The sequence below is a fragment of the Sinohyriopsis cumingii genome, chromosome 6 (genome assembly GCF_028554795.1).
Source record: "Sinohyriopsis cumingii isolate HCF-2022 chromosome 6, ASM2855479v2, whole genome shotgun sequence".
Lineage (NCBI taxonomy): Eukaryota > Metazoa > Mollusca > Bivalvia > Unionida > Unionidae > Sinohyriopsis > Sinohyriopsis cumingii.
The window spans coordinates 139,459,194-139,484,140 of NC_142966.1; the positions used below are offsets into that span (position 1 = coordinate 139,459,194).

General features: G+C 34.3%; 1 protein-coding gene across 3 annotated transcripts in view; it reads right to left on the reverse strand.

Moving 5' to 3' along the window:
- LOC149798110 (uncharacterized) overlaps positions 1-24,947 on the reverse strand; it is a 75,559-nt gene that overhangs the window by 45,007 nt on the left and 5,605 nt on the right. For 2 of the 3 annotated variants that reach the window (XM_089963196.1, XM_089963197.1), the window contains exon 2: positions 7,095-7,845. In XM_089963196.1, coding sequence (XP_089819322.1) covers positions 7,095-7,804 — 710 coding nt within the window. In that variant the 5' untranslated portion in view covers positions 7,805-7,845. Of the gene's footprint in view, positions 1-7,094; positions 7,846-10,714; positions 10,836-24,947 lie in introns of those variants that run through there. The other variant, XM_089963198.1, reaches the window with a different exon arrangement.

Consider the following 24,947-nt stretch of genomic DNA (forward strand, 5'->3'; position numbering starts at 1 on the left):
ATACTTAATACACCAGTTCCTCACTACAAAATACCGAAGTATAACACTATCCCTTATATAATATGCCTATAGTCATGGATCTCACTACAAAGTAACTCAGTATAACACTATCCCTTATATAATAGGACTATATAATATGGCTATAGTCATGGATCTCACTACAAAGTACCTCAGTATAACACTGTCCTTTATATAACATGATGAGGTCATGGGCCTTGCCATAAAGTACCTCAATATAACACTGTCCCTTATATAACATGGGTGAAGTTATGGATCTCACAATAAAATAGCTCAATATAACACTGTCCCTTATATAACATGGGTGAGGTTATTGATCTCAGTATAAAATACCTCAATATAACACTGTCCATTATATATCATGGGTGAGGTCATGGATCTCACTATAAAGTACCTCAGTACAATACTGTTCCTTAAATACAATAAATTAGGTCATGGATCTCACTATAAAGTACCTCAGTAGAATACTGTCCCATATATAACACAAAATAGATCACGGATGTAACTATAAATAACTCAGTATAATACTGTCCATTAAATAACATAGTTGAGGTCATTGTTTCCATTTTGGGGATGAACATACTTTTGATATTCAACTTGACTCAGTATATGCTGACATCATTTTGTAACATAATACACTCATATGACTTGCCTGAATGGCATTATAGTGACATGGCAGACAACAAAACAAGCATTTTGTAACATAGTACACTCATATGACTTGCCTGAATGGCATTATAGTGACATGGCAGACAACAAAACAAGCATTTTGTAGCATAGTACACTCATATGACTTGCCTGAATGGCATTATAGTGACATGGCAGACCAAAAAACAAGCATGTAACATAGTACACTCATATGACTTCCCTGAATGGCATTATAGTGACACGGCAGACAACAAAACAAGCATTTTGTAACATAGTACACTCATATGACTTGCCTGAATGGCATTATAGTGACATGGCAGACAACAAAACAAGCAACTTAACCATTTATGCAGAAGCAGCAATTGTCCATAAAAATTACAAAAGTATTTCCAACCAATGAAAATTGAAGGTTGATTTGTTCTGATGATTTCAAACAATTCCCAGCATCAATGTTAACAAATCTCATTTTTTTCAAAGTTAATTATCAAGTATACAAGTCAGGTCTGGTAAACAGTATCTGTAATACTGTGCCATTGCACAGTGGGCATTGAGATCCATCAAACTATGGAACTTAGTGTGCTTAGGATCAAGGAGTTGTCTCCCTTTGTCCATACAAGTACCATCATATTTGATATACCATGCACCCATCATATCTTAATACATGTAAATGCACAATTCTCTTGTTGTCAAACTCTCATTACAATTATCCATTTTACAAGTGTCTTTATTCAGGCATTCCATTCTTAATCCTAATCCATTTTGTAAGTGTCTTTATCATAACATTCCTGTCTTAATTATATCCATCTTGTAAGAGTGTGCTCTTTTCAGACTGCAAAATGTCTCTTTTTGATTCTCCTGAATCTAGCGATCACTTATGTACTTGATTTAATGTAAATATCTTTTATGATTGTAAACCCAATACTGTTGCTATTCAATGTGGATTAGATTGGTCAAATCCATTGATTCAAACAAGGTTGTGATGCATAAAGGAAGTTTATGTTTATCGGAACTGGTTGCTCCCAGCAGTGTGTACACTGGAAAACCTTTTGAAACACAGGTGAAAAGATATAAATAAATGGACTATCTTTCCAGCCTGAAGTATCTTTGCATCTGAAAGTTGGTTATATGGTCAAATTTATTTATTCTAAGAAAACAGCCATTATGGGGGTGGAGTGTATGCACGAGATTTTCTTGCAAGTCAGAATATTCTTTCTCATTCACCTGAAGAAAGATAATTGTTTTCAACTAATAAACTGGACATAATTAGGTCTGTTTTTCTACCCACCAGAGCAACAATATTGTTTTAAAGCTATTTGGAGGCAGGTCATTTTCTAAAAAAAAGTCTCAAGCCCAGATTCCCAGAAAATTTCAAATTATTAGGGAAATAGTCATGCCCCAGGAAGACAAACCCTTTTAACCAAAATACACCTGGAGACAAATAGGTTAAAATTTGAAATGCTAACAATTTTTCCTTACAAATGATGTTTTTACTCACTCTTCCAAATAAACATTATTAAAACAAAAAAAATTAACTCTATGAAAATAGTATATTCTTTTAATGCTGTATGTTTGAAATTATTGTTAAATCTTATTAATGTATTAAGACTGTAAAAATGCCAAATTAGGAAATTAATAATTTATTACTTACCCTACAAGTAGCAGCCATCTATTTTTTAATTAATTTTAATGGTTCCATTTTTAAGTCTGTAGGTGAATACATGTGCGTAGTTTTCAGTCCAGCATGGATCCAGTCTACAGAATATACTTGTTTATAGCTCAAGTCTAATTGCAAACAACATCTACCCTGATCTAATATTACATAACACACTGGCAGATCAGGGTCTCTGTCATACTGAATACTTCTAGCAAAACTACATGGACTCAGATCTGCCAGTGCATTATGCAATACAGATCTGAGTCTGTAGACTCTGCAGTTTGACCTGAGTAAGTATATACAGTATGAAAAGTACAGCATGGTATGAAACTGAAAAGAAGCATTGATCTTGAATTCATGAGAATGAAATCAATTTTTATATCAAGAAAACAATGGTCCTATTATCACATATCAGTGGTCCTATTATCACATACCAGTGGTCCTACTCACATACCAGTGGTCCAACAATCACATATAAGTGGTCCAACTATCATATATCAGTGGTCCTACTAACACATATCTGTGGTCCTACCATCACATATCAGTGGTCTTACCATCACATATCAGGCGTCCTTACTATCACATATCAGCTTTTGCAAAATTTGTATAAATCTTGTTTACTGTCTCAGCCATTTATACCCTATGGGATTCCACAACATAATGCATTGGTCTTGTAACTGGTCAGTCAGCATGCATATCCTAAAGTGCCGCCATCAGTTTATTTTGCTAACTGACCTAGCTGATTAACTCTACCGGTGTGTAGATTTCCTAGTGGTGATTCATGTTCCATCAAATTTCAAATATCATTATAGTACTTAAAGTTAACAGGCAAATGTGAATTCAGTGGTCTCTCTCTCATTTATAAGGTCACACCTTCTGTAATGAACAGACGACCTAATCATATGGGTAGCCTTATGGTGAGTACAAAATGCAATGGCCTCTCACTGGAGGGGTGGGGGGAGTGGCACTGCAATAGGAGCGGTTAAATTACCACAAACTGCATGTGATTACATTGTATCCCCCAAAATGCTATGTAATAACAGCCATAGCCCATCTGATAAAAATTATTTCAAGTTGCACGATCTTTACAACTTTGAATAAAAGGTAAATGATAATTAAAGAAGTTCAGTATAAAAAACCAGAACCATGTCTGTCTTCCTCATACAGCAAGCAAGCTTTCTGTTAGATACATGTATATAAAATCAGAACCATGTCTGTCTTCTTCATACAGCAAGCAGGCTTTCTGTTAGATACATGTATATAAAATCAGAACCATGTCTGTCTTCTTCATACAGCAAGCAAGCTTTCTGTTAGATACATGTATATAAAACGAGAACCATGTCTGTCTTCTTCATATAGCAAGCTTTCTGTTAGATACATGTATATAAAATCAGAACCATCTCTGTCTTCTTCATACAGCAAGCAAGCTTTCTGTTAGATACATGTATATAAAATCAGAACCATGTCTGTCTTCTTCATATAGCAAGCAAGCTTTCTGTTAGATACATGTATATAAAACCAGAACCATGTCTGTCTTCTTCATATAGCAAGCAAGCTTTCTGTTAGATACATGTATATAAAATCAGAACCATGTCTGTCTTCTTCATATAGCAAGCAAGCTTTCTGTTAGATACATGTACATAAAACCAGAACCATGTCTGTATTCTTCATATAGCAAGCAAGCTTTCTGTTAGATACATGTATATAAAATCAGAACCATGACTGTCTTCTTCATACAGCAAGCTTTCTGTTAGATACATGTATATAAAATCAGAACCATGTCTGTCTTCTTCATATAGCAAGCTTTCTGTTAGATACATGTATATAAAATCAGAACCATCTCTGTCTTCTTCATACAGCAAGCAAGCTTTCTGTTAGATACATGTATATAAAACCAGAACCATGTCTGTCTTCTTCATACAGCAAGCAAGCTTTCTGTTAGATACATGTATATAAAACCAGAACCATGTCTGTCTTCTTCACATAGCAAGCTTTCTGTTAGATACATGTATATAAAATCAGAACCATGACTGTCTTCTTCATACAGCAAGCTTTCTGTTAGATACATGTATATAAAATCAGAACCATGTCTGTCTTCTTCACATAGCAAGCTTTCTGTTAGATACATGTATATAAAATCAGAACCATGTCTGTCTTCTTCATATAGCAAGCTTTCTGTTAGATACATGTATATAAAATCCGAACCATGTCTGTCTTCTTCATACAGCAAGCAAGCTTTCTGTTAGATACATGTATATAAAATCAGAACCATGTCTGTCTTCTTCATACAGCAAGCAAGCTTTCTGTTAGATACATGTATATAAAATCAGAACCATGTCTGTCTTCTTCATACAGCAAGCAAGCTTTCTGTTAGATACATGTATATAAAACCAGAACCATGTCTGTCTTCTTCATACAGCAAGCAAGCTTTCTGTTAGATACATGTATATAAAACAAGAACCATATCTGTCTTCTTCACATAGCAAGCTTTCTGTTAGATATATGTATATAAAATCAGAACCATGTCTGTCTTCTTCATACAGCAAGCAAGCTTTCTGTTAGATACATGTATATAAAATCAGAACCATGTCTGTCTTCTTCATACAGCAAGCAAGCTTTCTGTTAGATACATGTATATAAAATCAGAACCATGTCTGTCTTCTTCATATAGCAAGCTTTCTGTTAGATACATGTATATAAAATGAGAACCATGTCTGTCTTCTTCATATAGCAAGCTTTCTGTTAGATACATGTATATAAAATGAGAACCATGTCTGTCTTCTTCATATAGCAAGCAAGCTTTCTGTTAGATACATGTATATAAAATCCGAACCATGTCTGTCTTCTTCATACAGCAAGCAAGCTTTCTGTTAGATACATGTATATAAAATCAGAACCATGTCTGTCTTCTTCATATAGCAAGCTTTCTGTTAGATACATGTATATAAAATCAGAACCATGTCTGTCTTCTTCATATAGCAAGCTTTCTGCTAGATACATGTATATAAAACCAGAACCATGTCTGTCTTCTTCATACAGCAAGCAAGCTTTCTGTTAGATACATGTATATAAAATCAGAACCATGTCTGTCTTCTTCATACAGCAAGCAAGCTTTCTATTAGATACATGTATATAAAACCAGAACCATGTCTGTCTTCTTCATATAGCAAGCTTTCTGTTAGATACACGTATATAAAATCAGAACCATGTCTGTCTTCTTCATATAGCAAGCAAGCTTTCTGTTAGATACATGTATATAAAACTAGAACCATGTCTGTCTTCTTCATATAGCAAGCTTTCTGTTAGATACATGTACATAAAATCAGAACCATGATGTCTGTCTTCTTCACATAGCAAGCTTTCTGTTAGATACATGTATATAAAACCAGAACCATGTCTGTCTTCTTCATATAGCAAGCAAGCTTTCTGTTAGATACATGTATATAAAATCAGAACCATGTCTGTCTTCTTCATATAGCAAGCTTTCTGTTAGATACATGTATATAAAATCAGAACCATGTCTGTCTTCTTCATATAGCAAGCAAGCTTTCTGTTAGATACATGTATATAAAACCAGAACCATGTCTGTCTTCATCATATAGCAAGCAAGCTTTCTGTTAGATACATGTATATAAAATCAGAACCATGTCTGTCTTCTTCATATAGCAAGCTTTCTGTTAGATACATGTATATAAAATCAGAACCATGATGTCTGTCTTCTTCACATAGCAAGCTTTCTGTTAGATACATGTATATAAAACCAGAACCATGTCTGTCTTCTTCATATAGCAAGCTTTCTGTTAGATACATGTATACAAAATCAAAACCATGTCTGTCTTCTTCATATAGCAAGCTTTCTGTTAGATACATGTATATAAAATCAGAACCATGTCTGTCTTCTTCATATAGCAAGCTTTCTGCTAGATACATGTATATAAAATCAGAACCATGTCTGTCTTCTTCATATAGCAAGCTTTCTGTTAGATACATGTATATAAAATCAGAACCATGATGTCTGTCTTCTTCATATAGCAAGCTTTCTGTTAGATACATGTATATAAAATCAGAACCATGTCAGTCTTCTTCATATAGCAAGCTTTCTGCTAGATACATGTATATAAAACCAGAACCACGTCTGTCTTCTTCATATAGCAAGCTTTCTGTTAGATACATGTCTATAAAACTAGAACCATGTCTGTCTTCTTCATACAGCAAGCTTTCTGTTAGATACATGTATATAAAATCAGAACCATGTCTGTCTTCTTCACATAGCAAGCTTTCTGTTAGATACATGTATATAAAACTAGAACCATGTCTGTCTTCTTCATATAGCAAGCTATGTGATGGATACATGGTACTGCCTGCAAAAAGTACCACAGTCTATTCTGGAATTTAAAATTTTGGGAGAATTTCACCCTCCATATTTACAAAAGGGGTTTTCCTCCATTATTAGAAAAAGGGGAATTTCCCTCCATTTGTAGAAAAGGGGGAGAATTTTCTGAATAAAGAAATAAAGACAGTGCTTGAAAATATAATGCATGACTTTTGCACAGTTTGCTTTTTTACCTGAAGTTTTAGAAATAAGCATGAAATTTGCAGCTGTGTTCTATACAATTTACCCTACTGCACTATAACGTATTTTAGAACTTTCTGGAATTTTAACATACATGTTACCATTTTTGATGATAGCACCACTGACACAAAATCGTCAAACAAATTGAAAACACACAATAATATCAACAGGGAAATGACCCTAAGAACAATGATACCTTACCTTGTACTAGTGGAGTATTCAGTGATGAAACTTGCAGGTGTGTTGACTGCCCTTAAACCTGATATTTTCCGAACATCTGAAATCTGAACTCTTAGGGGCTTGGGAGCTGAGAAGGTGGGAACACTGGATTGGTCATCCAACCTTTCTGTCCCAGGGTGACTAGCAACATTTCCCTCAGACTCCAGGACTTGTCTCATCTCCTGGGCTTCATGCGACACTTCTTGTTTCCCTTTGTCTTCTTCTTTCTCCTCCTCCTCTTTCTTCTTTCCTTCCTCCAATTCAATGACATTAGCACTATCTATGACCTCATCTGCTTCAGGATCATCCCCTACTTCTGAATCAGACAAAAGAGAATCAACATCGGCCGTATCTTCATATATCCCTAAATCATCCTCGTCTCTCTTGACTAATCCTGCTGATTTTACATTGTTTCTGGTTTTGCTCGATGTCTTTTGATTGGATTCTTCATGATCAGGATTACCCTTTGCTTTTGACTGGTTCCCTGTCTCTGAATCATTTCTAGCTGATTGAATATCTTCATCAGGTTTTGACTGGTTATCTGTCTCTGAATCATTTCTGGGTGATTTCCTATTTTCATCAGGTTCTAGCTCTGATTGTTTCACATATGCTTCGTTTATGCTCTGATCCAATGAACCATTTAATTGGTTGCTTGGTTCTGCCATTTCATAATCATCTTGAATCTCTGTCATTTCTAGTCATTGGGCTGTTCATATATGTTCCATGAGTAACCCTGCAAATATAATTACAAGTACTCTATATTTTTAATATAAATATTTTATCATCATCATCATCATTGTCATCATCATGACCTTATTTAAAGTACTACTAGTACTACTACTACTGCTAATAATAATAATAATTACTTTAATTAAAGAAGCTCATTTTGGTTAATAAACCAATCTTCCATGAGTCTTTCTAGAACTGCATGTGTAAGATCTACAATTTTTACAGGTCGTGGCGTTTTGAAACAAGCTACTGATTCATGAGATAATCGATATACTATTACTATAAAAATTACACAAGGCATTACTGCTTTCATATAAAGAACTGTAGTGGATTGCAGGGGGATAAAAATGTTGCCCAGTTTGCCTTACTCTGTTTCGATCTCTGATGTATCCTGTCAGTTTCAGTAAGAATTGCTACTTGAGAATGCTGGGAAGTAATCTTAACTACAGAGGTCATCACCAATTCCCAAAGAGATGTCAACTAAAAGGGATGGATAAATAAGTGGCCAGATCAAAGAGACTGTCCAAGGTGCAGATTGTATTTTGAAATTAGTCCTCTACTTTCTTATCTCTCTCATTGTTATTTGAGTTGAAACAAATGAACATTTTAAACAGAATACTTTATTTTGCAAATCAAATTCAAATAAAAAATTGGTATTTAAATATTCCTTTGTTTACATAGCAAGTTTTGCAGCTGGTTTGTTCAAGAAACAAATAAGATGCCATATTTTTATTAATTGCCCTTCAGGCACACTTGAAAAGATGATGTATAATATAACAAGTTGCTGAGAACAAGGTGTTGAATGAAGGTCATGTCAAGGTCAACAATGCCTTAATGTACCAATCAAACTCAGCATATTCCAATTTAATTCAATTAAATTGGCCACATGTCTGTGCCACTTTGATTGTAAACAAATCACTTCGAGTATGAATGTTCATGATAGTCCCTGAATTTAACTGAACAAGTAAGCAAGTTTCTTCCCTTATTTACTCTCACTCTTTGGTTGTTGTTGTTGTTGTTCTTGTGGGGTTTAACTCCATTTTTCAGCACACGATGGGCTATACATGGCGACTAGTATTAATGGTGGAGGAAGAATCCGGGAAAACCCCAGAAAGAACCACCAACCCACAAGAAGTTCATTCTTTGGTACTAAAGGATTAAGTTTATGCTCATACGGGGTTTCAAGATAAAGAAGCAAAAGAGTGCACTCTTTGGATTTTTGGTATGAATCTTCAAACAATTTCTCAAAGATCTGTAAAATGTCACTTAATTTGTTGATAATGACTGAGTTCTCCATATTTATAATGTAGTATAGGAGGAAGGCTGGTGGGTGTAGATAAATACCAAATTATACCAAAAACAAAAAAGTATGGATTTGATCTGATAAATTGATTGGGGTGCTTGAGCAAGCTGTATTGAGCATAATACAAGAGTTTTGTGAATGGATACAGGAATGGCTACAGAATGTAACATAGCATTCAAATTAATCTGTGAGTTTTGTGTATAGACACACAAATGGTTTTAGTATGTAATATGGTATTCAAATTAATCTGTGAGATTTGTGTATGGACACAGATATGGCTATATAATGTAACGTAACATTCCAATTAATCTGTGAGTTTTGTCCATGGACATGGAAATGGCTATATAATGTAATGTAACATTGAAATTAATCTGTGAGTTTTGTGTATAGACATAGATATGGCTATACAATGTAATGTAACATTCCAATTAATCTGTGAGTTTTGTGCTTCGATACAAGAAAGGCTACAGAATGTAACATGGCATTCAAATTGATCTGTGAGTTTTGTGCATAGAAACAGTTAGAATGGCTACAGAATGTAATGTGGCATTTAAATTAGTCTGTATTTTGTGTATGGATACAAGAAAGGTTACAGAATATAATATAGGATTCAAATTAATATGCGAGTTTTATTGGGCTTCTTATTTCTTACATAGATTAATTTTAATTAACTGACCAGGAGTTGGAAAGGATCAAACCATTCTCTTCAATAGCAGAAATGAAAATTATACCTGCCAAGAAGGATATGATAAGATGCTATATGGGTAAAAATCCATCATTGTCCTATGCATTAGTTACCTCTGTTCATACCAGAATCTAGTTATTTACAATGAAACAGCATCTGCTAGAAACCTCTGACTTGGTGTCAATATGCTGGACAGGGTCACTTGAGTTAACACAGATCTATATAGACAAATTAACTACTACAAGGAAAAGATCTAGTAAAGCTAAAGATTGCAGTATGGCTTCAATATTTATGTCATCAATGAATACTTTGCTTACAAATGTCAAAAATAAAATAATTTCAAAACAGGATATACTGTTCTTGAGTTGAACACAATTCTGCATTGAATTTAATACTGAATACAATATAATCATACTGTGTAGTAAATATTCAGTAAAGAAATGCTTTCACATTTCATCATCATTCCTGTTTTCAACTGTGATTCCTGAATGTTGTTGGCATGCATGCAGTAAACATTGCAGTGGCATGTACAAAGTGTCTGACTTGCGACCGTGACAGACATCTTTAGATTAGCTTTTGTCTCAAAAAACAATTTGACACCAGCATCACAATATGGTCTATATACATTACACATTTTTAAAAATGCTGACTTGTTTTTTCTACATGCACAACCCCATATCAGGGTATGAAGATGACTGTTGGAGAAATGCATATATCAGTCAACCACAGCAACTCAGACCTCTGATTCACACCCCCCCCGTTTCACCCCCCCCCCCCGATATTCAGGTGTTTATCCACCTAAGGTATCCAGCTAACACAGCAGACTATCGAAAATAAAGTTGAGAACTAGACTTTCAATAAAAAATTCCAATATTTTATACTTACTTTGTCAATGCATGCTCTTTCCTCACTTTAACTTCAGCAGTTGATACCAAAACAAATTGTCTGCCTCACAAACTGCTTATAACTACATTACCAGCACCAACATTTTATAATAATAGCTCAAACGAGTCACCAACAGAGTAAGATGTCAAAGTTGACGTGCCTGATATTGAGCTTGACTTTGAGTGCCAATAGTAAAATACAGCTTGCCATCAACCGCTGGCATCCAACAGTATACCCATTCTCTGATATTAAAAACTGCATGTACCTGCCTACACTAATGGCTGATTGAAGGAGACAAAACAAATTAGTAATACTGATTGCTTATCATTGATCCTTATCAAAGACTGTCTCGTCAACCATGGAGGTTTGCAGTCACATAATACACTGCAAGTCATTAAATTGTCACTTCAGACAAAATCTGACATTTTCAAGGACGATCTTCTAATTACATGCATACAGACCACATTAGTCTGAAGAAGCCAATGACATTTGGAGGTGTAAAATGATGACAAGCAAAAACAACCTAACTTGGATGCAACAAGGAGCTTGAAAGGATGAAACAAAAACACCTAATTTAAGTGCAACAAGGATCTTGCATGGACACCTAAGTGCAACATGGAACTGGCATTAGGATGAAACAAAAGCACCTAATTTAAGTGCAACATGGAACTTACAAGAATGAAACAAAACCACCTAATTTAAGTGCAACATGGAACTTACAAGAATGAAACAAAAACACCTAATTTTAGTGCAACATGGAACTTGCTAGGATTACAAATTGCCTAGAAGCGTAATCTTCAAAGTTCGGGTAGCCTCTTAGTGCATGAAAATCCGATTAGGGGACAAGAATCTAAAATTACCTTACCATGCATGAAAACCCATTAGGGGACAAGATTTTATAATTACATTATCATGCATGAAACCCCATTAGGGGACAAGAATTTTAATTACATTACCATGCATGAAACCCCATTATAATTACATTACCATGCATGAAACCCCATTATAATTACATTACCATGCATGAAACCCCATTAGGGGACAAGAACTATTATTCCATTACCATGTATGAAAACCTGTAAGTGGACAAGATTTTATAATTACATTACCATGCATGAAACCCCATTATAATTACATTACCATACATGAAACCCCATTATAATTACATTACCATACATGAAACCCCATTATAATTACATTACCATACATGAAACCCCATTAGGGGACAAGAATTATTATTCTGTTACCATGCATGAAAACCCATAAGTGGACAAGATTTTATAATTATATTACCATGTATTAAGCCCCACATGGGGAAAAGAATATAAAATTACCTTACCATGCATGAAACCCCATTAGGGGACAAGAGTTTATAATTACATTACCATGTAAGAAACCCCATTAGGGGACAAGAATATAAAATTACCTTACCATGCATGAAAGCACATTTGGGGATAAGAATTTATAATTATCTTACCATGCATAAAACCCCATTAGGGACAAGAATTGACAATTGTCTTACCAGACATGAAATTCCATTAGAGAACAAGAATTTATAATTACCTTACCATGCACAAAATCCAATTAGAGGACAAGAATTTATTATTATCTTCCATGCATGGCACTCCATTAGGGACAATAATTTATAATTACCATGCATGGCACTCCATTAGGGACAAGAATTTATAATTACCTTACCATCCATGAAACCCCATTAGGGGACATGAACTTATAATTACCTTAACATGCATGAAACCTCATTAGGGGATGTGCACTTATAATTACCTTACCATACATGAAATCCAATTAGGGTCAAGAATGCACAAAATCCAATTATGGGACAAGAATGCATGAAATCCAATTAGGAGACATAAATTTATAGTTACCTTACCATGCAGGAAATCCAATTATGGGACAAGAATGCATCAAATTCAATTAGGGTACAAGAATGCACGAAATCCAATTAGGGGACAAGAATGCATGAAATCCAATTAGGAGACATAAATTTATAATTACCTTACCATACATGAAATCCAATTAGGGGAAAGAATGTATAATTACTGTACCATATGTATCTAATAAGTAATAGTTGATGATAAGCCCACTCCGATTTTTACATTATTTTGCAAATATTTGTAAAGGATATTGCCATTTGAAACTAAGCAACTTTCTTGCAAATTTGTATGGCTCGCACTCTAGTATTATTATGAGATAAATATTGTAATGATAATGATGATGATGAAAATGAAGGCTGTGGTGATAATGATGATGATGATGATGATGGTGGTGGTGGTGGTGATGGTGATGATGATGATTGTGGTGGTCATGAAGATGATGATGGTGGTAGTGGTAATGATGATGATGGTGGTGATAGTCACAAAGATGATGATGGTGGTGGTAGTAGTAATGATAATGATGGATAATAAAGGTGATCCACAAGAGTATAACTGTCATCGATATCATCATTAGAAAATATCTTATACAAAATGGAGCAGAACAAAATTGCAGTATGCATGGACATTGATATACAAGCTTATTTTTTGTCCAACCAGTATGCATGGACATTGATATACAAGCTTATTTTTTGTCCAACCAGCATGCATGGACATTGATATACAAGCTTATTTTTTGTTCAACTTGTTTAACATTTTTACAGAGTGTTAAATTTGTACTCCATATTTGCTAACACACACATATTTATTTACCATAACATTATAGCCAGTAAATGAACATTTTCATTTTTTAAAATTTTTCTTCTTCTTTTTTCCTAGCCTAAAATGTGTTTAATATCAAGATTACAAATACAGCAATCCCCCAAAAGTAAGTCCATTTACTATAAGACCATTCGTGTTTAGTCATGGATCCCATTTCATTTGGTGAATTTACATGTATTATGTACTTCATTATAAGGCAGTCCCACTTTGAAGCATCATACTCTATGGTTTCCCCATTAGAGTGTTATTATGAGGGAATAATGCATAATGTACTTCATTATAAGGCATTCCACTTTAAAGCATTAAACTATATGGTTTCCACAGATAGTGTTTCTGATAATGATGGAGCACTTGATACCTTTAAAAGGCCAAACTTTGTATTCACCACTGAAGCTCAAGCTGTAACAAACAGAAATCTGATAAATACCCTTGAGTGTACCAACATAATTCAAATTTGACAGTCTATTAGAAGTACTCAAGTTAAATATGGCAGTCTATTAAAAGTACTCAAGTTAAATTTGACAGTCTATTAGAAGTACTCAAGTTAAATTTGGCAGTCTATTAGAAGTACTCAAGTTAAATTTGACAATATATTATAGAAGTACTCAAGTTAAATTTGCAGGCTTCTGGAGGGACTCAAAATTTTTTAATGGGATACATAGAATGCATCTACATAATTCAAATTTGGCAGTACAGTCTACAATGGGAATCCAGTTAAAGAAAATTCTTTTTGACTGACTACTGAAGGGACTCAAGAAAAATCTGATACAACACATAGAGTGCACCTGCAAAGTTAAAATTTGTCTACAACGGTGACTCAAGTTATGAAAATTTAAATTTGTCTACTCAAGAATAATCTCATATGACACTCTACACCTACAAAATTCAGATTTGTCTGCCTATTGGAGGGACTCAACTGGTGAAACACTGAAGAAAATACAGGGATGAGTCTTATTAAATTCCACATGTCCGATCCAACTCAGAAATAAATACTGACTGTACATGTAGGTGCAAAAAAGATGACATTGACCTTGACCATCTATAGATATATCATTGCATTGATAAAAATCCTTCAAAGTTTGTGGTGATATTTGTGATCTGAGCACAAAAGAATTGATAACTGAGACATGACTAATTCTTTGTGCTGTCAGACAGAGTACTAGGATACATGTGTACATGTGTATAACCACTGTGACTTAACTGCAACCATATAATACCATTATGAAACCAGAGTTAAAAATACTGTTGCAATGGTACTGATAGATTTGACCAGTGTGTGTGTGTGTGTGTGTGTGTGTGCATGTGTGTTTGTGTGTGTGTGCATGTGTGAGAATTGGATTTTTAACGAAGCTTTAGAAAAAGTTTCTGTCATATCACTACGATGTCTGCAGCGTGGCAGTTTATAGTGATGTCTAGCACTGGGGTTTCATCCCTCAGACATGTAGCATGATGTCTCACACAATCACATTATTCTGACACCAGGCCGACCAGTCCCAACAATAACCTCTTAATGCTGAGTACCAAGCGAGGTAGCTGTTAGTACCATTGTTTTAAATCTTTGGTATGACTCAGCCGGGGTTTGAACCTGCAACCTCCCACATGCATGGTGGATGCTCTAACAACTTAGGCCACCAGACCATGTGCATGTGTGTGTGCATGTCTGTTTGCATGTATGTGTGTGTGTGTGACTTAATAATGGATAGATAAGGGGCACTGGAATGTAGTCATGGTAAATATCGAAACAGAAAAAGCATACACATATTCTGTGAATTTTGGGTAATTATTTTTGTATTTGTAACAGAATTGTATCCAGCTACTTAATCTAACAGTTATCTTCAAATCCTGAGAAGCTAATGCAACATTTTTATTCTACTCCTTCTTTTCTTTAGTAAACCTTATTATAACATTTTTCCTTGTAAACAAATACAAATAATTTATTCATCATTGCAAAAAGTACATCACTGAGTCTCTCACTGTAAGACCCTTCATTATAACATAATCATGGATCATATTTTGTTAAGTGGCAGTAAAATTAAGTATATCATTACTTCATTTTAAGACAATTTCATTATAAGGAGGTATACTCTATAACTCCTATTGAGAGGGTTATATTGAGGGAGTACTTTATAGACATCATGTAATTCATAACAAGTTAGTTTCACTACAAGGAGGTATAATCTATAACTCCTATGGAGAGGGTTATATTGAGGGAGTGCTTTACAGATATCATGTAATTCATAACAAGTTAGTTTCACTACAAGGAGGTATACTCTATAACTCCTATGGACAGGGTTTTATTGAGGGAGTACTTTATAGGTATCATGTAATTGTTTAAAAGTTAGTTTCACTACAAGGAGGTATCCTCTATAACTCCTATGGAGAGGGTTATATTGAAGGAATACTTTATAGGTATCATATAACTGAACATTCCAAGTTAGTTTCACTACAGGGAGGTATACCCTATAACTCCCATGGACAGGGTTATATTGAGGGAGTACTTTTAAGGTGTCATGTAATTCATTATAAGTTAGTTTCACTACAAGGGTGTTACTCTGTAACTCCCATGGACAGGGTTATATTGTGGAAATACTGTGTGATAAATTTCATTTGAAGGCAGTATCATTACAAGATAGTATATTCAATGCCTCCCATGGATAGGGTTATATTAAGGGAGTACTGTATATGTATCCTTTACTTCACTATAAAGTGGTTTCACTATAAGGTGGTATATTCCATGGCTCCCACAGACAAGGCCATATTATGGAATGTTATATATGTGTAACATACTCCATTATACTTAATCTATGCCTATATTGTAAACAATAATGCAAAAATTATACACACTTAGTCTATGCCTATATTGTAGATACATCTGCACCTAGTCTATGGCTATACTGTGAATACTTGTACACCTAGTCTATGCACACCTAGTCTATGTTGTTGTTGTTGTTATTGGGTTTAATGCCATTTTTCAGCACACGATAGGCTATACATGGCGGCCAGTATTAAAGGTGGAGGAAGAACCTGGAAAAACCCCGGAAAGAACCACCGACCCATGAGAAGCTACTGCCAAGCTTTCTCACATACCCACATTGGCTGAATCCGAGACTCGAACCCACGCAGACAGAGGTGAGATGGCAGTGATCCATAATGGAGAGTGCTTTAGATCACTCGCCCACTTGGGGCCCCACTAGTCTATGCCTATACCGTAAATTCTTGTACACTTAGTCTATGTCTATACTGTAAACACTTGTACATCTAGTCTATGTCTATACTGTAAACACTTGTACACATAGTCGATGCCCATACTGTAAATACTTGTACACTTAGTCTATGCCTATACCGTAAATACTTGTACACCTAGTTTATGCCTATACTGTAAACACTTGTACACTTTGTCTATGTCTATGCTGTAAATACTTGTACACCTAGTTTATGCCTATACTGTAAACACTTGTACACCTAGTCTATGCCTATACTGTAAATACTTGTACACCTAGTCTATGCCTATACTGTAAATACTTGTACACCTAGTTTATGCCCATACTGTAAATACTTGTACACCTAGTTTATGCCCATACTGTAAACACTTGTACATCTAGTCTATGTCTATACTGTAAACACTTGTACACCTAGTTTATGCCTATACTGTAAACACTTGTACACTTAGTCTATGCCTATACCATAAATACTTGTACACCTAGTTTATGCCTATACTGTAAACACTTGTACACTTAGTCTATGTCTATGCTGTAAATACTTGTACACCTAGTTTATGCCTATACTGTAAACACTTGTACACCTAGTCTATGCCTATACTGTAAATACTTGTACACCTAGTCTATGCCTATACTGTAAATACTTGTACACCTAGTTTATGCCCATACTGTAAATACTTGTACACCTAGTCTATGCCTATACTGTAAATACTTGTACACCTAGTTTATGCCCATACTGTAAATACTTGTACACTTAGTCTATGCCTATAATAAACAAATATGTTGTCATTATTGTGGGTTTAATGCATTTTTCAGCACATAGTAATTTATACATGGCAGCCAGTATAACTGGCGGAAGAATAACCTGGAAAAATTCTTGGAAGTACCATGACCAATGCATGGGAAGATATTGGCAAACTTTCTCATGCACCAACACTGGCCATTCAGCCCGAAACTTGAACCCACATAGACAGAGGTGAGATAGCAGTGATTCATAATTGTGAGTGCTAGACCACTCAGCCAAACTCGGCCACAAACAAATACGCATACTGTGTAATTAGTCCATGCTTATATAAAACAAATACATATATTTGTACACATAGTCTATGCTTATATTAAACAAATACATATATTTGTACACATAGTCTATGCTTATATTAAACAAATATGTATTAAATACAAGTCCACGCCTGTACTGTACTATTCAAATTCTGTATATTTTTGAAAATTTTGTTTACTGAAGTTTTTATTACATTTAGATTATGTTGGTCCCAAAGTATTTAGATTACTGGTGGTCCCAAAGTATTTAGATTACTGGTGGTCCCAAAGTATTTAGATTACTGGTGGTCCCAAAGTATTTAGATTACTGGTGGTCCCAAAGTATTTAGATTACTGGTGGTCCCAAAGTATTTAGATTACTGGTGGACCCAAAGTATTTAGATTACTGGTGGTCCCAAAGTATTTAGATTACTGGTGGTCCCAAAGTATTTAGATTACTGGTGGTCCCAAAGTATTTAGATTACTGGTGGTCCCAAAGTATTTAGATTACTGGTGGTCCCAAAGTATTTAGATTACTGGTGGTCCCAAAGTATTTAGATTATATTGGTCCCAAAGTATTTAGATTACTGGTGGTCCCAAAGTATTTAGATTACTGGTGGTCCCAAAGTATTTAGATTATTGGTGGTCCCAAAGTATTTAGATTACTGGTGGTCCCAAAGTATTTAGATTACTGGTGGTCCCAAAGTATTTAGATTACTGGTGGTCCCAAAGTATTTAGATTATTGGTGCTTGATATGCCTTTTGTATAATAAGAAATGGAAAACTTTTTGAAGTAAAGTTATTTTTTGTTTGTCTCTGCTGTAAGACTGGCAAAATACCCTCTGCTATAGGACCGATAAAGGAAACAAATGCATGTAGTCAACTGAGAAACAATCAGTGTACAAGTAATCACAATATACACAATTTATAATGAGAAACACACAGTGTACAAGTGATCTCAATTACCCAATTTAGAATGAGAAACACACAATCAGTGTACAAGTGATCCCAATTACCCAATTTAGAATGTGAAACACACAGTCAGTGTCTACAAGTAATCACAATATACCCAATTTATAATGAGAAACACAGTGTACAAGTGATCCCAATTACCCAGTTTAGAATGAGAAACACACAATCAGTGTACAAGTGATCCCAATTACCCAATTTAGAATGAGAAACACACAATCAGTCTACAAGTGATCCCAATTACCCAATTTAGAATGAGAAACACACAATCAGTGTACAAGTGATCCCAATTACCCAATTTAGAATGAGAAACACACAATCAGTTTACAAGTGATCCCCATTACCCAATTTATGAGAAACACAGTGTACAAATGATCCTTTAATTACCCAATTTAGAATGAGAAACACAGAATCTGTGTACAAGTGATCACAATATACACAATTTATAATGAGAAACAAACAATCAGTGTACTAGTGATCCAAATTACCCAATTTAGAATGAGAAACACACAATCAGTGTACAAGTGATCCCATTGTTACCCAATTTAGAATGAGAAACACACAATCAGTGTACAAGTGATCCCAATTACCCAATGAAAAACACACAGTCTGTCACTGTACAAGTGATCCCAATTACCCAATTTAGAATGAGAAGCACACATTCAGTGTACAAGTGATTCCAATTACCCAATTTAGAATGTTATTGTAGTTGTTGTTGTTCTAGGGTTTAATGCCATTTTTCAGCACAACATAGGCTATAACTGGTGGAGGAAGAACCCTGGAAAACCCAGGGAAGAACCACCGACCCATGAGAAGCTACTGGCAGGCTTTCCCACGTACCCACACTAGTCGCAATTTAGAATGAGAAACACAGAATCAGTGTACAAGTGAACCAAATTATTATGAGAAATACACATCAGTGTACAAATGATCCCGATTTGTAATGACCCAGGGCACATTTTTAGCTGAAGAATGCCTAAAAACATGAAAATTTAAATTTATAATTAAATACATTTTAAAATGAATGGTTTTCACAGTTTAAAGAAGCTTAACACATTCACTGTATTGAATTTAAACAGTATTTGTCTTATTTCCTGTTAGCTTTAATCATTCAGGTTTAAATTCCTTAGATCTTGACATTGTGACGTCTCTGTGGACTGATGGCTGAAAGGTCAAATAATCAAACCAGGAACCTTCAGGAGAACAAAGCTAGAGCTTTATCCAACAGGCCATTCAGTCCAAGCTGATTGTGCGTTAACTCATAAAGAAATGAACATATAAATTTTGGCAGGGAAGGGGATGAACCTGTGATTTTCTTTCAAGCTGGATATTTTTGTCCTATTACCTTAAGATAATTAGCTGTTGTTTTTTGTTGCAATAAGTCAGAGGACATTTTTTTCTTCCTCAAATCTGATGAAAGCCAGAATTCTTTTACTCAGTAAAATGCAAGGTGCCCCCTCCCTCCTAAAATTAAATGGCTGGTCGATAAATGAATTTAATGTATGTAAAAACAAACAGATGTTTAAATTGAGTATTTTCTATACTAAACATTAATTGCCTTCAAAGAAAACTGAGATACCTATGGTATTAACACCATGATGAAATTATAGGCTCAAATCCAGGTATAGATTCAAGGACAGATATAAACAATTTACTCCACACAATGCAGACAGCAATGTGCAACCGCAAGCCAATAATTATATCATTGTCACATTCAAACATTGTACCCTACACTAGAAACACTGCATTCTACACAGTATGGACAGCAACAAGACAATAATAATAAAATATTGTCACATTCAGATATTGTATTTTACACCAGTGGTTCCCAAACTTTTTCGGGCCACTGCTCCCTTAGTTATCCTCAGCACACCCCCACCATAAAAGCATTATTCAGCATTTACACCCCCCTCAGTAATCCCCCCCCCCCACAAGGGGACAGTACCACCCACTTTGGAAACTACTCTACACTATGCAGAAAGCATTGTGCAACCACAAGACGGTAATGATAAAATAGTGTCACATTCAAGCAATATCATATCTAGAAGAATAACGATATGGCTATTTGGGGGATTACCAGATAATTTAATTAAACTTCAAGCTAATATGCACCAAGCTTCTTAAATTTCAAGTGACATCAACATTAATTTGGAAATAAATTAATTGTGACTGGTAAGGCAAATCTTAAAAAAATTCAAGTTTTGTTTCTTGACTGGCATAACATGTTCTGAACACTTCAAAAACTTAATAAGAATCTAAGAATGTTTCTCTATAGCAATAGCTTTACAGATCCAGGTGTCTGATCTACATAAGAATGTTTGTCATTATAAACACAATTTCTGGCAATCAGTGGCTTAAACACAAATGTATGTATGTATGTATCTATGTATGTATCTATGTATGTATCTATGTATGTATGTTGATGCTGCCATCGCAAAGGCCAGTGGAAAGGTGGCCAATACATCAAAACAACCAAAATTACATTTAATGAATGTTTAAATAGTTCATAATTTATTGTATTTGCTTCTTGTTAATATCAGTATGAAAGAATTAACGTATTTCATTAAGAATAAAAGACCATGAGATTGTTGATATGTGTATCAAGGTTAGTTCAACATTAACAATATTGACTAATGTACTGGGCTTCTTTCACTTATGACACTAAAATCTTGTTGCTACAGAATCACAAGTAAAAATTCACAATGACAAACCTTAATACTGGACCTAAATTGAATCTTATTTTCATTCCATGAGATTAGTTGAATCTTATTTTCATTCCATGAGATTAGTTGAATCTCACTTTCATTATATGAGGTTACATAAGATTATTTGAATCTTAGTCATACATGAGAATACATGAATCATTTTTAGTTTACCAGTTTGTGAATGTTTGGATAGAGTATTTGAATGAGACGTATGTTTGGAGTGTGAGACAATCACTGTATTTGTAGTATATATATATATATATATAGATATATTTATTAATTCATTTTATAAATTTTCATCTTTCATCACATTGTTTTGTGTTGTCATCCATTCAGGTCTATCCTGTTACATACGGCTTCTATATTAAAAAAAAAAACAATTGCAATTATTAGAACTCATACTCAGAGCAAAAATATCTTAGAGTTAACATTTTTTGTGTGACAATATCACACTGCCTTCATCAGCAACTACATTTTTTTCTATATAAAAATGATTGTTCACTGAGTCTTTCAAATTCCTATAAAAATGATTGTTCACTGAGTCTTTCAAATTCCTATAAAAATGATTGTTTACTGAGTCTTTCAAATTCCTATGCAAGCACATATTCCATGAAAATTACTGCTCCCCCAAAAAGTGGATTCACAGTCACTGGACACTTAAACAGTATGGGCCATCCATCTAGTCTAATGTCAACAGTATGGGCCATCCATCCAGCCTAATGTTAACTCTATAACTGATGGTTACTCTGTCAACAACACAAATAGCAATAATGTATATGGACCATGTTTTTCTGTCAACAAACATTTATTTTCCTCTCCTGACATCAAATACTACTTAACAAAATTTCGAACTACTGTATAATTCACTCCTGTGAAACTGCACTTGTATCTTTGATTGATAAATGGCTGAAAGCATTAGATCAAGGAGAAATGGTAGTCACTATTATGGCTGATTTTCATAAAGCTTTTGATCTTGTAGACCATGAAATTTCGCTTGAAAAACTAAAAATCTATCAATGCAGTGAAAACTCCCTAAACTGGTTTACTTCTTACTTAACTGATAGAGTGCAAAAAGTATCTTTAAAATGGTCAACTTTCTGAAAGTAAAAATATTATTTGTGGAGTATCACAAGGCTCTATCCTTGGGCCTCTCTTATTCATACTATTTATCAATGATTTACCTCTTAAGATTGGAACTTCAGTTTCTTCCACTGACCTTTATGCAGATGATACTACACTGTCTGAGATTGGTAAAACCAAAACAGTACTTGAAAATAACTTACAAGATGCTCTCAACAGACTTCAAATACGGTGCAAGGAAAACAGTATGATCATAAATACAGAAAAAACGAAAGCCCTACTAGTTACAACACAACAAAAACGAGCAAGGCTAGATAGCGACAAACTCCAGGTTCTATTCGACAATGTGAGCCTCAATATGACCTCTCAAGATAAAATTCTTGGTGTATTCATGGATAACAATCTTACTTGGTCTATTCACATTAAACATATTTCAAAAAAGGTTAACTCTTATCTTTGGCTACTGAGGAAAATCAAAACATACATTCCTCTTCAGTATAGGGTCATCTTTTATAAAAGTTATATTCAGCCATATCTGGACTACTGTAATGTAATTTGGGGTAATACCTCTAATTCAAACATAACAACACTTTTAAGACTCCAAAAGAGGGCTTGCCATTTAATTCTAGATCAAAGTATAGACAATTTTCAGGATGCAATGAATAAAATAAAGATTTTAACAGTACATGAAAGAATATTTCTTAGAAAGGCCAAATTGATGTATAAAGTATCCAGAAAAGACATTCCTGTCTATCTAAGCAATATCTTTCACCAAAGAGATGCTGATGGCACTCCAAATTTAAGGTCCATAAGAAGAAAAAATTACATTATACCAAGGCCAAAGAAGGACTTGTTTAAAAAAAGTTTTCAATATACTGGTCCACTGGTATGGAACAACATTCCCAGTGACATAAGGCAGGCTCCTAGCATTTCATCTTTTCACTATCAATGTCTTAAATGGATGAAATCTTTAAAAAATTGAACAGTTCTAGTACAAAAAATACCGCCAGCTTTTCTGTAATTTTACATCATTTTCATAGCTGAATATTTCAATGCACGATTATATTTTATGTTTTATATATATGTTTATGTTCTCACTGATGCCTGTGAATGTGTTCCAGGCTTGATACTTTGAATTTTAAAATTACCTAATTATTTAGTGTCAAGCCTGACTCTTCACATCATGTTGTATATACTGTATATATCGTACATAACAGATAGAAGGCCTCAAGGTTAATTAGTTCTGTAACTAATTGAGTTACCTTCTCTAAATAAAGTCTTTATTATTATTTATTATTATTATTAATATTATTATTATTATTATTTAAGTAAGAATTTCACCAATATAAATGTCGATATTTGTTGTTTTCACATTTGATTTAGTTTTATTAGGTGGCGCTTTACGGTTCTGTATTTTGCTAGAGTTAGAATTTTAAAGAAAAAGAATTTTCCTCGGTTTCCCCACTGGTAATATGGCTATTTAAATTCATTGTATGAACAATGCTAAACATACATCTTGTACTGAACACAATAAGCATCACTTCACAAAATTTAGAACTTCTGATTAGGTTCTCCTAGTTACCAGTGTCCACTCTTCAAAAGTACAATGTATGCCATAATTTACATTAACTACCAATTGAAATTTACTTTGATAGGGGTCAATCTTATCAACCTGTCAATATTCTGATAACTTTTAACATGAGTGTGGTCTATTTACTTAGACTGCACTTTACCACAGAAATCTACCTTGTCTTTACTCAAAGTACTCCTAAACCAGACCTAAAGTCTCAATAGGTTGGGGTCTCAAAGGGTATCTCGTTTATGTCCATATCAATTTTATCTTGAAAGAAATAAATAGCATGGGAGCAAGAAAGCAATAAAAGTGTAACATTAGCCTTATTGATAAAGTGCCAAATTGGCTACAATTACAGTTCCTAATTTTATACAGTGAACAGTTACTGAGAGCAACATTTTTATGTATCAGTACCAAACAGCAATGTAGGACAAAACAAATCCTGAAGGTTTTACCTGAAATATTGCTCGCTTGCTAGTTGTTCCAGAAGTCACTCCACTGGACACTGTTGATCAAGTGGACACTGTCTCTACAGAGAATACTCTGTAGGACACAGTCAGTCAAGGTGAATGAAAAATTGAATGAATAATTGTCCTGTAAAAGTATCTTAGTAAACTACCTTGGTACATTATCTTGGTATATTTTCCTATAAATGTAGTAGTTAGGACAGACCACAATCCAAATTATCTTTTCAATATCAAAGAGTAGCAAAATTATGTTATGAAATTTCACCATGTCGGAAATGTGTATTTCAGCTATAATTGTAATTTGCATAGATATTTAATCACTTCACACCTTTTAATTTTCAAATTACATTAAAAATGAATCAACTTGTACTTACCAGCTGATAAGGAATTTAAACTTCTGTAGTAAAAGGACCTTTGTATCTCTATCACAAATTAAATTTCAGGTTGTATTTGATATAAATAATGAAGT